Source organism: Diabrotica undecimpunctata, chromosome 9 (assembly GCF_040954645.1).
Source record: "Diabrotica undecimpunctata isolate CICGRU chromosome 9, icDiaUnde3, whole genome shotgun sequence".
NCBI classification, from domain to species: domain Eukaryota; kingdom Metazoa; phylum Arthropoda; class Insecta; order Coleoptera; family Chrysomelidae; genus Diabrotica; species Diabrotica undecimpunctata.
This window is the reverse complement of record NC_092811.1, coordinates 30,086,615-30,100,114: the sequence shown is the minus strand read 5'-3', so window position 1 is coordinate 30,100,114 and position 13,500 is coordinate 30,086,615. Positions and strand designations below refer to the sequence as shown.

The following is a 13,500-nucleotide window of genomic DNA, read 5'->3' as shown; positions in this document are numbered from 1 at the left end:
TATTGATTTAAATATAATAAATATTTAGTAATCGGAATGTATTAAATAACAATAAATCACTTTTATATTTTGAACTATGACATGAGAAACTTCTGACGTTCTGACATTTTGCCGACTGGTCAGTGAAGTGGTAACACTGCTAATGCAAAATGCAATAGTGCCAATAACCTTCAAATCAAAATATAAATAATTACATACATTTATTTTAATTTTATTTATGTTTATTTTATATCATTTGTAACATTTTATAGTACAATTTATTATTATAAACAGTCATATTTTTGGATATTTGCTATATTCGTACCTTAACAACCATCAGATGTTATAAAACTCTACAATGTTAGTAAACCTCTTGGAAAACAAATATTGTGTTTTTGGCTTAACTGCTCTAGCTATAATACCATGGAAAGTATTTTACAGCAAATATAAATATTTTCAAAAACAGTATGAAGAGCAGTTGCTATTCCAAAATAGGCATAATTGTGTTGTTATGTATACAGTTGCAAAGGGAATGAGTGGGTGGCCCCCACATAAAGATAGAATACTACCTGACATTACATCCAAAGACGGTCTATATCCTATGTATGAACCGTTAATATATTTTATTAAAACTGCAGAAAAGAGTATATATGTAGCTTATATGTTCATCGAGATTCAAGAAATAATGGATGCACTAGTAGAAGCCCATGAACGTGGAGTTAAAGTTCGTATATTATTAAATTTTGAACATAATAAGTCTGATGTTGGATCTATTCAGAAGTTAATCAGTAAAGGTTAGTAGTTTACAAATAGTAAATTCATACTGAATCATTCAAATGTTTATTTTTGTTGTTCCTCTTTATGTCTTAAAGATTTTAAATACATATGTTTATCACATTTTTCTTTTTTAGGAATTATGGTTCAGTTGTATATGTGCCCCAAACAAACTCTAGAAAGCATTATGCATTATAAATATATGGTAAAGGACTACAACCAGGAAAAAGGAGGATATACATTGATAAGTTCCTTGAATATTAGTATATCTGCATTCACAGAAAATTATGAAAACATAGTTCTCAGTTCTGACTATTACTTAGCTACATCTATACATAATAACTTTGAGAACTGTTGGAACTATGTTGAGCTAGAGAATCAGAGTCTTCTAAACAAAACTACACTTTTAGACCTTAATTTAATATAATTGTTGGCCATTTTTTATTAATATATTACTGTTAAACTGGTACATACACAGTTTTTTATTACCCAGCTCTAATTAATGCATTACTCAAGACCAGGGCCCTGATTCTAATTGAGATTTCGACTCAAAACATGTCGAAATTAATATGGCGACATCGAAATGCGACTTTGCGAGCCTTGTGGATTTCAGCTGAACTAACTAAACGACGTCACTAATTTTCGATTTATCGAAATTAATTTCAACTTCAAGAAAGTGGTTGAAATTTCATTTCGAGTCGAAATTAATCTGGCATGACTGGCTGGACTGGGAGAAGTGAACTTAGGTTCAGTTTAGGCGGTGTTGTGTTTTGATTCTTGCAAGGAAAACTGAGGCAAAAAGTATTAATATGGATGCGTTTTACGGGCATTTGCTGGTTTTGGAGGAATTAGAGAGGATAGATATCCGATGCTCACAACAGAGGATAAGAAAAATGTTTCAGGGTACTCAAAATCCTTTTTCACTAAGTGATACTCAATTTAGGCAGCAATTCCGGTTTAATAAACAAGCTGCAAATTATTTGATAAGGGTATTAGAACCATATTTGGAGGAGGGTGTTTATGCCTCTAGGATACCCAAAATGTTTAGGGTAAGTATTACTAAGCTGCAGTAAATTTAAAAATATATTAGAATAGAACCATTAAGTCAAATCTTAGTGGTTATATTAACCTTAGTGGTTATATTAACTTAAGGATCTCCCACATCACCTTTTTTCTCTCCTTGTCATCATGGCCAAGGAGTTTGCCCTTAGCAAAATCAGCATAGTCCTCCAAAAAAGCCACCATGATTTCTTTTTGCTCCACAGACAATTTAGTGCCACGATCACCGACAACCTCTCCATCCATTTTCTTTCAATTCAAAATATAATTGAGAATGGCCACTATATGATTTAACAACTCAAACAAGAAAAAAAAGACGTTCACGTAACGTAAACAAAACAAACATTCAACAAGCGTTGTTGTGCAGCGTGCAGCCAATAAACAAGAGGGTCAACCCAAAGTTTCAGCAGTGTCAAAATGATAAAGTAAATATCCCCAGTTTTAACTACAATCGAAATGAATGAGAATCGCTAGCGATTGCGACTGTCATAGCGTAGTCGCTTTTAAATTTCGACATCAAAATGAAATAGAATCGGGGCCCAGATCTAGAATTGAGCAGGCTAAATACATCTTTTTATAATGAAAAATATATTAACAAGATATGATATAAAAATTTCATTTTATGCACTCTTACTCATAGGCTGTGCTCTTATTCTATAACACCATTGAGGTATGGACTTTAACCCATTATCACATTATGTGCCATAAATGGCACAAACCAAAATTTTTTTTTTAATGTTTTAATACAATTTTTGGCAAAGCTGTATGGTAGCCCATATCTGGCACATACTAATAGTGTATGCTAGAAATGTGGCATCATTCTGACAGTGAGATAGGCAACTGTATGCAGTTTCAAGTTCATTCTTGTTTAAATTCTGAACCACTAGGAACAGTGTGGAAATTTTAAGGTTGTTTTTCATGGTCAAAACATTTTTTCTACAGCGAGAAAAAGTTGAAATTATAGTAATAATAAAGTAGATATCCTCTCAGATGAGTACTAAAAATTATGAATGTTGAAAGTATCTCAAAAACCCCAAAAAGGGTTTGTCCTATATATGGTAGACTATGATGTTATGGACTCATTGATTGTTTTTGTAGATATGGATCTGAAACTTTTATGGTACAATGAGAGCAGTTTGAATACCAGATTGAACTAATAGTGAAGAATTAGATCTCTCCGATAAAGATGGCACAAATGAGATGATATTGTATTAAGATAATGACAATGAGGAGATGAAGATTTACCAAGCAATGTCAAGAAAACTATCATTCCTGCCACATCCTTAGATTTCTCAGATGATGATAGAAGAAATCTCATGATTGGGTGAAAGGTAATCTGGGAAGATCAGAAAATGATACAAAATTTACTGGTTCTGAAAATTTACCTTCCATGGTTCTGGAAGAAGAATTTCCAGCTGGAGATGAACAGATTATACCAATAAAAGCATGAAGCCAGCTAAAGCAGTACCTATAAAACAAAAAAAAATCACATAAGTGGGGTTTCAAAAACTTTGTGCTGAGTGGTATTTCGGGATTCAGCTATGACTTTGATTTGTTTTCTGGTTCCCAAAGTAATATTGTACCACCAGGAGCACGAAATCTTAGTATGATCAAATGTGATTGTGAAATTAGCAGATTCGTTACCAAACATCAACATTACAAGTTTTAGTCACAAGTAGTGTAGTAGTAGTAGTTGTAGTACAAGTCAGTGTAGTGTCCTGGTTTGATAATAAAATCATTACTACAATGTCAAAATATGCTGAAAGTGAACCAAAGGGAGAAAACAGAAGATTTTTCAAACAAGAAAGTACACATAAAATGATACCTTCTCCTAACAGTGTCCTTATGTACAACAACTACATGAGAGGTGTAGATCTCCTTGATTCCATGTTAGGATTTTATCATATAAAAATAAGTTTAAAGAAATATTATTTATGAATATTTTTCATTTAATTGATATGTCAGTCAAGAACTATTGGTTATTAGCCGGAATAGTGAAAAAATTTGATTTACCTCTTTTGGATTCCAAACTGGCAATAGCTGATGCTATCTGTCATTCATTTAATTGATATGACAGCCATGAACTATTGGTTATTAGTCAGAATACTGAAGAAATTTGATTTACCTCTTTTGGATACCAAACTGGCAATAAGGCAATTTCTTTCAGGTAGATCAACTTCGACAAATCTTTTACTTTTCACGCAATACATATCTGATGCTTTGGAAAGGAGACTACAGGTGGATGCTATTTATACAGATTTCTCCAAAGCATTTGACACTGTGAATCATAAATTGTTGTGTAACAAGCTTAAAACTATTGGATTTACAGGTAATCTGTATAACTGGTTATGTAGTTACCTAACTAGCAGAATACAACTTGTTAAAATTAAACACTTTCAATCTAGTGAGATCTCCGTAACATCTGGTGTTCCACAAGGAAGCCACTTAGGGCCTTTCCTTTTTAATATATTTGTTAATGACATTAAATCTCAAATTAACTCTAAATTTTTGCTATTTGCTGATGATTTAAAAATCTATAGAATTGTCGAAGACGTCTCAGATTGTGAAAAACTCCAAATTGATATTAACAAAATTATGGCATGGTGCAATTGGAACCAAATGAGCATTAATGTTGGAAAATGTCACTTTATTAGTTTCTGTAGAAAAATTAACAACCTCTCTTATAATTACAAATTAGCTGAAGAACCACTGAAGGCTGTCTCAACTGTAAGAGATCTAGGTGTTCAATTAGATTCCAAACTAAATTTTTGCGCTCATTTTGATTATGTGAATAACCAGGCATTTAAAATGTTAGGCTTCATTATTAGAACCTCTAGATGTTTGCATAACATTAATTCCATCAGACTGATTTACATTTCCCTAGTAAGATCTGTTCTTGAGTATTGCTCAGTCGTTTGGTCGCCCACTTATGAAGTCCATATAGCCAAGCTTGAAAAAGTCCAAAATAAATTCATTAGGTACTTAAGTTTTAAATTACACAAACCTTTAAGCGACCATTCCTACTCAGAAATTAGAAATACATTAAACCTTCCTAGGCTATCTTCCAGACGGATGTATGCTGATGTTTTGTTTCTTCATAAACTACTGAATTCAAAAATTAATTGCAATGATCTACTGTCTCTAATCGACTTTAATGTTCCCTCTAGAGTTACTAGAACATCTCATAATTTTGCAATTAAATTCCATCGCTCTAATTTTGGTAGGCATTCTCCACTGAGTAGAATCATTCTAAATGGAAATAGAATAGACTTTGATTTGTTGCTGTGCGCTTCGGAAAATGTCTGTAGAATGTGTTTAAAAAAAATTTTGTAATTTTATGTGATTTGTATTTGCTATGTGCTTTATATAGTTTTAATATTTGTTTTTTTTTCTATATGGCTGCATTGCCAATTCTTTTCATACATATTTGCTATATCTTTGTAATTATTGTATCACTAGATAATACTTGTAATACTTTGTGTATATATTGAATTGGGTGGTATCCCGTTAATAAATAAATAAATAAATAAATAGCCGATGCTATCTGTCAAACAGTAGCCTTCAGCAGATATATGAGTATAAACGAAAAGAAGGACCTCTCTTAAAACACCCCAAGAAGACATCCGTAAAGATGGGTTTGATCATTTTTCCTATTGGGATGAGAACACTAGGTCAAGATGCAAATTTCCAGGCTGTACAGGGAAAACATATAAAATGTGCACAAATTGCACAATACTGTTGTGTCTTAATAAAGAAACTGTTATTTGCAGTTTCCTATTGCATAGTGTATACTGTAGCTTCAAATTAGTTTGACTTCAATATTATATTGTTGCATCATGTTCCATATTTGGTACCAAAAAAATTAGTATAAGTGCCTTTTGTGGAATATCTCATTTGCTTAGCCGCCCAACCCTATAGATTTTTATGGTGGATATGCTTTATAATTGGTCTTTTAATTACACAAATATCTACATAATATATAAATATCTGCTATATAATAGAATTTTTTTATGTGAACGAATTTCGAAATTTGGGATAAAGTATGACTTCATTTTCATATAAGTATTTTTCATTCATAATCTAATGCCAAGATATAAAATGTTTTTTTTTCTTACTATATAACTGGATGTTCACAGAGAATTCCTAAATTGACACCTAACCGTTAAAAGTCTGTCTGGGAATCTCCCAATATTGATTTATTTGAAATACTATATATGTATTATGTATTATATATACATAAATTACTCTGAATCCCACAATATTTATTAGCATAAAATTTCATATTTTTCTTTACATTTTATTATTAAAAATGTAAACCAATAAATCAAATCTAACCTAACACTGGTAAAAAAAGCAGTAATAAGAATAACATGTTATAATATAATTAAAAATCAAAATTTTTATATTTCATAAGAAAACATGACAATAAAACTAAACCAACGTAACCAAATCTAACCTACCGCTGGCAAAAAAGCAGTAATAAGAATAAAATTTATAATATAATTAAAAATCAAAATTTTAATTTTTCATAAGGAAACATTATAATAAACGTAAAATAACGTAACCAAATCTAACCTGACCCTTGTAAAAAAGTTATAATTTTCAGTTAAAAGTGGGTAATAATAAAATGTTATTTTAATATCCAATTTTAAGCTAGTAGTTATGTCCAAAAAATTTTATTTTTCATTAGAAAACATAATTTTGAATAACTATGGCAACACTGGTTAAAATGACCCTTCTTGGTTCTTGACCACGGTTCACGGTTCGTTCTTGACATGGTTCTTGCACCATGGTTCTTGCTTGACCGTAAAATACCATAAGATCATAATAAACAGTTGTCATTTCTGTCATGGTGAATAATGGCGGTAGCTTTTAAAAATCGGGCATATTTTAAATGGAAATTACATAAAAAAGAACGTTTTCCACCGAATAAAAATCATTGCACAATCATTAGTAAGTGAATCAGAATTCATTGATAATTTCATCTCCGTAGACATCGTTCCGGCTTATTACACTATAAACCATTATAGTACCATTCAATGGTTAAATTGAATTTTAGTACAATTTTGACGTTAAATGTAAGCTTAATATACGTCAGTGTTGCCATATACTCAATTATTTCATACTCTCACATATAAAATTAGGGGCAAGATTTATATTATATGAAATGAAAATTTAAAACAAAAACGTGAAAAATACATATATAATTAAAATCATTAAAATTATACCTATAAATATTATAAAATAAAATTATATCTTGCATTTAAAAAATACTTATATAATAAAAACCATTAATATTATGCTTAAGGTGAACATTAATAGTTTAGAAACTTTAAGAACTACTGAATAAAGTTAAATAAAAATAAAAAAATTAGGTTAAATAAAAGAATACACTAAATATTTACCTATATTTAAAGTAAAAATACTATTTTTTTATAAATGCTTTTTAATCTGAATTAAGTAGTAAAACACTTCACATTTGTATTTAGGTACATACCTAAATACAAATGTGAAGTATTTTACTTCTGTATAAGTTTTTTAAAACATTATATATAATTTCGTCAAAGTATCTTTCAATTTTAAAAACTCCTATACTTTATAAAAAAAAAATATGGCAACACTGTGCCGCACAAACATATAATTCGATGCCAATTTGTGGTTAAACTGTGATGCCAAGATTATGTTCATTGCCCTAAAATTCAATTTAGCCCCATTCAATTTAGTAGCTATGGATGTTAAAGTTGAAATTAAGACAGAGTTAGATGAATATGACCAACAAGATATTGAGACTAAGTTATCCTCATCAATAGATCTGGAAAACTTAAAAAATGAATTAAAGGAAGGACTAGGTGAGAAAAATATAAAGTAACTACTAAATATTATTTTTACTGTAATCTATGAATGACACTACTAATTTTCTCATATTTTTAAATAGTCATATTGATATAGTAGGTGTTGTGTGGTTTGTCTATGACCTTCTCTTTAGGTTGGAATACAATCCTAGCTATGCTCTAATTTTACAAAGATATATAATTAGGTTAACTGTAATGAAAATACAAGCTGAATTAGTTGCTTTCAGTTTCAATAATATCATTTTTTCTGTTGTATCTTCTTCTCAGTATGGACAATTACTATAATTATTTAATTTTATGTTAAATTGAGACTGAGGAATTAAAACATGGTTGAACTTTAATCTGCACAATACAAAGACATACCAGATGTATTTCCCTGTAGTCTTGAGAATCAATGTAGAACCCTGTAGTCTTGAGAAGCAAGGGGTCTTTGTGACTATGTTTATATAAAATTGTCCTTTTTGACTGTTTCTACATATTTCCTTCCATTATATTAGTAGTGGACTTTATGTGGCAAGTTATTTCATTGGGAAGACATTTATACCTATTCTCCTGCTCTACTTCCTGTTTTAGCTTCTTAGTCCACTAATTCATTTTCTTTTAATCCACAATGACCTTTAATCCAAACTAAGGATACATTCATTTGTTGAATTCTGGAAATTTAGTAAGTATACTGGTTAAAACAGTATAAGTAGTGACCAGGCAAATATTTTTTATTTTCACAACAGACTTTTACTATCTAAACCAATTACAAATGATTCCTCTGTAATTTTCTGCACAGATAAATGATGAAACAGATTTAAATCTTATTTTTTAATATTATAAAGATCCGCATCTGTTGGTTTTTGTTTGTTTGTGTTTATTTATGTTTGTAAATGGTATTTGTTATTTTATATGTTTTTTTTCTTTTTTACTCAAAATACAAATGTTTGTATTTTGAGAACGATTTCCGAAGTGGAAATTGAAACGTCAATAAACGTATTTTAACCTTTAATTGTGGCTTATTTCCATTTAAATAGTAATCAACTATGGAAATAAATAAATACTGCAGCAGTTTCTTTACAACCAATGATGCTATTTATGAGACGATCTTTTATGGAATGAATATATTGACAAATGAATTAAAGAAAATGGTGGACATATTGAACACTTACTTTGACAAAAAGTTATGTTATTTAGTTTAACTATTTCTTAATTTGGTTTGTAAACAAAATGTTTTGATTATGACTTTAATTTAACATAAAACGAAAAATGTTTGATGTAAAATCCTAGTATTCTGTTATTTTGACAAATCCTATTATTAATATTATCCTACTGATATATTTATTTTATTTAATATTTCGTTAACTATTAACTTTAGTTAAAGGTATTTTATACCAAAATTCAGAAGTATTAATGTTTTTGTCTATTTTTTCTTCATTGCCTGGACTAACTGCCTTAAATCAGAATCAAGCAGCTGATTTGTATAATGCGATTATCTCGAAAACGGTTGAGTTTAGAAGTTATGGACAAGTATACCTTTTTTTTGTTAAAATAATGTATCTTTAATATTTTTTGTCCCAAATACAGTTAACTTATAGAGCAAAAAAGTTAAGTGCAAATTTATACCACATATGTGGCGCCCTCTATCAGTTACATCAAAGTGTGCATCAAACTATAATTTCTCATATTTAAAAGTACCCAGTTGTAAATTTTTATACATAAATGTTTACAAACATGAAAGTTATAGCGAAACATAAAATTTTAAAATTGCACTTGTACAACACCCTGTATCTTTCTTAATATCAACATTTTAATAAAGCAATTTGGCTTAAATCGTAATATTTTAAAGTGTATAATCTACTGTTTCTTTTTGTACAATTACTTAAGGACCACCCTGTATGTATATATATATATATATATATATATATATATATATATATATATATATATATATATATATTTCATTCTAGTCAACAGAATCGCAATGCATCTGATCAATATTTATATCATGGACTAGCATTTTAAAATGCTGCCATTTTATTATGCTTTAAATTGTTTATTGCATTTGTTTCTTCCCAGTAGTAAAATTTGTATAAATGATTTTTATTTTAGGATGTCCCGAGGGGGAGAATAAAACAATGATTATAAAAACAACACAAGAGTCATCTCTTAAGAAAAAATATAGGATTCAACACCATGAAGATAGTACATTAAATAATAATATAAAAGTTCAAACTGGACAAGAACTTAACGAGTATGAAATTTGTTTTAAGAAATTTATAGAAAAACCTCACAACTGTGAAATTTCTGTTGAGCAGTTGAAACGTAATTTGAAGGCATGTTTGATAAGACACGCTCGAGAAACACCTTACAAGTGTGATATTTGCTTTAAACAGTTTTCTCAGCAACGTTATTTGAAAATCCATTTGCGTGTTCACACTGAGGAAATACCTAAGTGTGAGATTTGTTTTAAGCAGTTTACTCAGAAAAATTCTTTAAATTTGCATTTGCGCATTCACACTGGGGAAAAACCTTATAAGTGTCATATTTGTTCTAAGCAGTTTTCTCAGAAAATACATTTAAAAAGACATTTGCGTGTTCACACTGGGGAAAAACCTTATAAGTGTGATATTTGTTTTAAGCAGTTTTCTGAAGGAAGTAATTTGAATACACATTTTATAACACACGCTAGAGAAACTCGCAAGTTTCACAAGTGTGAAATTTGCTTTAAACAGTTTTCTCAAAAAACAAATTTAAAAAAACATTTGCGTATTCACACTAGGGAAAAACCATATAAATGTGATATTTGTTTTAAGCAGTTTTTTCACAAAAGTAATTTAAATTACCATTTTCACATTCACACTGGAGAAACACCTTACAAGTGTGGTATTTGTTTTAAACAGTTTTCTCAAATAAGTACTTTGAATAAACATTTGCCTATTCACACTGGAGAAAAACCTTACTAGTGTTTTATTTGTTTCAAAAAGTTTTCCCAGAAATATTTGAAATCACATTTGTTAACACATACTGGGGAGAAGCCTTTAAAAGTGTGTGATATTTTGTATTAGCAGTTTTTTCAGAAAGATATTTGAATATGCATTTAATTAAACAGGTTACAAGAAATTTGTTTTGGGAAAAGTTAGTTAAAATCACATCAATTTGGCATATTTTACTCTGAATAAAGGAATTTTAAACTTAGCTATTTAGTGTTTTATTTGGATTTGATTTGCAATAGTTATTTCCAGTAAAGATTTTTCATAGCACTCAATTCAAAATATGATTTTATGATCATATACATATATGGTGAAATCTAACTGAATTCTTGCATGGTTGTAGAAATAAAAGCCAATTATTTATTACACTGCCCAATAATGAAAATGATTCAGACTTAAAAATAGCTATTTCTTATGTAGTCTATAAAAATAGACCTAGAAGATGAAGAGAGACTAAGAGAAGACATACAAAAAATGATGGAAAAAGAGCTTAAACTGAAAATAGAAAAAAAATTGTACAGTATAGTATGCAGGCGAAGAAAAACAGCGATATGGAAGAACGGCTTTTATGGTGATACGAGAAATAAGATGTTTAAGTTATGGAATTTAAACCTATAAGTATAAGAATATCATACATAAGAAAAAAAACAGCAGACCGAACAAGTTGTCCATAATAAATGTCTATGCATCCACAGAAAACAGTGATGACTTGACAAAACAGCAGTTCTATGAAACACTGGTAGAAAACGCCGAGAAAATCCTGGCAGAAGATATATTAATCCTTATAGGAGATTTCAACGTCCAATTAGGAAAAGAAAATTGCTTCAGAGAGGTTGCAGGTGCAAACTCAATATATGACACAACAAAAAATAATGGAGAAAGACAATGTAATTTAGTAGCGGCATTAAACATGGACATAAGTAGCACGAGATATAAACAGTCTGGAGGGAAATCAAATAGACCATGTACTGATTAAAAAGACACAAACAATCGATAAATGACATTAGATCTCACAGAGGGGCCAAAATCGATTCGGACCATATGCTAGTGATTACAAACTGTAAAAAAAAAATAACGAAGACTGAAAGGCGAAAAGCACAGAGAAAATTTTACCTGGATAAAGAGAAAGAAGGAAGAAGAAGATTTGTACAAGAAGTAAATACAGAGATGCAATTCAAAGAACAACAAATGGAGGAACAGTGGAAAACAATCAAACAAGGAATAAACAATGCAGCAGAGGTTGTCAAAATGCAAACAAACAAATTATTAATATCGAAAAAATAAACTGTCCGAATGTGGAACATTTTTTACCAGTCCCTACCTAAAAATTATGAATTAGAAGCAGGAAACAAAGATGAAATAAAAGGCGAAGATGGATATAACAAGCCTTCCACATCGAAAGATCCTGATTTTGAGGAAATAGATGAAAAACCACACAGATGGAGTGATCTCATTCGAGATTTAGACTTGTCACAGGAAAAGGCAGAAATTCTTGAGTCAAGACTACAGCAATGGAATCTCATTCAAAGTGATGTAACGAATATTTTGCCTACCACATAGGGTATTATTATAGGGGGTTGAAAATTGGGGACAGAAACTATTGGGGTGGAGACAGGGTAAGCAAAATAAACGAAACTTATGCGAACGGCACTCAGGGTTTATTTGGAGTAGCTAGGTCGTGGATAAGTGAATGAAACTATGGGACTATACAGGGGCAACTACAAAAAAAAACAAAAAGAGGGTACTTACATGAGTGTCCTGGTCAAATGGACAAAACACAACAAGAAAGGCCTCTAGCTATTTAAAATAAGGACGCCGCTTCGAAGGATCCTTGTCTTGCTGGATAAAGGAAAAAGGCTCTTCCTTCCTCATTTCACCAAAACGCACTTTTATTTGTAAACTGGACTTTAGAATTTCTGGGAGAACTGGACTGGGAATCTCTGACACACGAACAAAAGGACTGCATCAATGGTCTAGAAAGACGACCAGGGACAAATAAGTGAGGTTGAAACTATTAGCGGCACATTGGACACGCCCTTGAAACGGCTTTTTAAAAAACTGGAACTATTTACTTTTCAAATTTGTTGTATTCGACACAAATCTCTTAGAAACATAAAAATAGTGACTACTCTTCCAAATTTGACATATTACATAGAGTAAAATTCCATTATTTTCAACAAATTTTGTCAGTTTCTTTAGCGACTAACTAAAACGTCCGCTTACAACCATTCCCCTTTTCAACCTAAACTTGAATTCATTCTATTCTCGATATCGGCCGGGGCCAGTTTTGCGTCTCACATCTACCGTTTCTTCAAACATCAAACAACCCAAAATTCCTGTTAAATCGTTATCACATCGCAAAAAGACCTTGAATCAAACAACTTTGTACACATCACTTAATTTGTAGAAATAACACGTACAAATCAACACAACCATATTTTCGTCGCAGTAAATAACTAGAATTTGAAATTATTTTCCTTTACCTCACAATCTAAACAGAGACGCGGAAATATTTATACTCGGGCCAGGGGCGTCTTAGAAAATTTTATTATTTGAATATAAGATAGTTTTCAAGGGATTTTCTGCATGCTACAATGTAAGGGTCTTGGAGTACAGGAAGCGTCAGAAGAACAATCTTGTTTGTCGCACTCAGTTGGTGGCAGTACTTCTAGAAAAATACCATAAACTTGGCTGCAACATGTCCCTCAAGATACATTTTCTCGACTCCCAGCTAGACTTTTTCCCTCCTAGCTGTGGAACTATCAGTGATGAACATGGTAAAAGGTTCCACCACGACATTTCTGTAATGGAACAAAGGTATCAACGCTGGTCGAATGAAGCTATGCTAGCGGATTACTGTT

General features: G+C 30.7%; 2 protein-coding genes across 3 annotated transcripts; both read left to right on the top strand.

The window, feature by feature from the left end:
- The first annotated feature begins 54 nt into the window (after positions 1–54).
- On the top strand, positions 55–1,222 carry LOC140449739 (mitochondrial cardiolipin hydrolase-like). The gene is made up of 2 exons (XM_072543061.1): positions 55–773; positions 891–1,222. The coding sequence occupies exons 1-2, from the start codon at positions 338–340 to the stop codon at positions 1,178–1,180; spliced, it is 726 nt and encodes a 241-aa protein (XP_072399162.1). The 5' UTR covers positions 55–337; the 3' UTR covers positions 1,181–1,222.
- Positions 1,223–3,838: 2,616 nt separating this feature from the next.
- On the top strand, positions 3,839–10,844 carry LOC140449737 (uncharacterized). Of its 2 annotated transcripts, none has more exons than XM_072543058.1 (2): positions 3,839–3,979; positions 9,759–10,844. In XM_072543058.1, the coding sequence occupies exons 1-2, from the start codon at positions 3,856–3,858 to the stop codon at positions 10,610–10,612; spliced, it is 978 nt and encodes a 325-aa protein (XP_072399159.1). In that variant the 5' UTR covers positions 3,839–3,855; the 3' UTR covers positions 10,613–10,844. The 2 variants fall into 2 exon arrangements, with proteins under 2 accessions (XP_072399159.1, XP_072399158.1); XM_072543057.1 differs by lacking the exon at positions 3,839–3,979 and adding an exon at positions 7,454–7,661.
- The last annotated feature ends 2,656 nt before the right edge of the window (positions 10,845–13,500 follow it).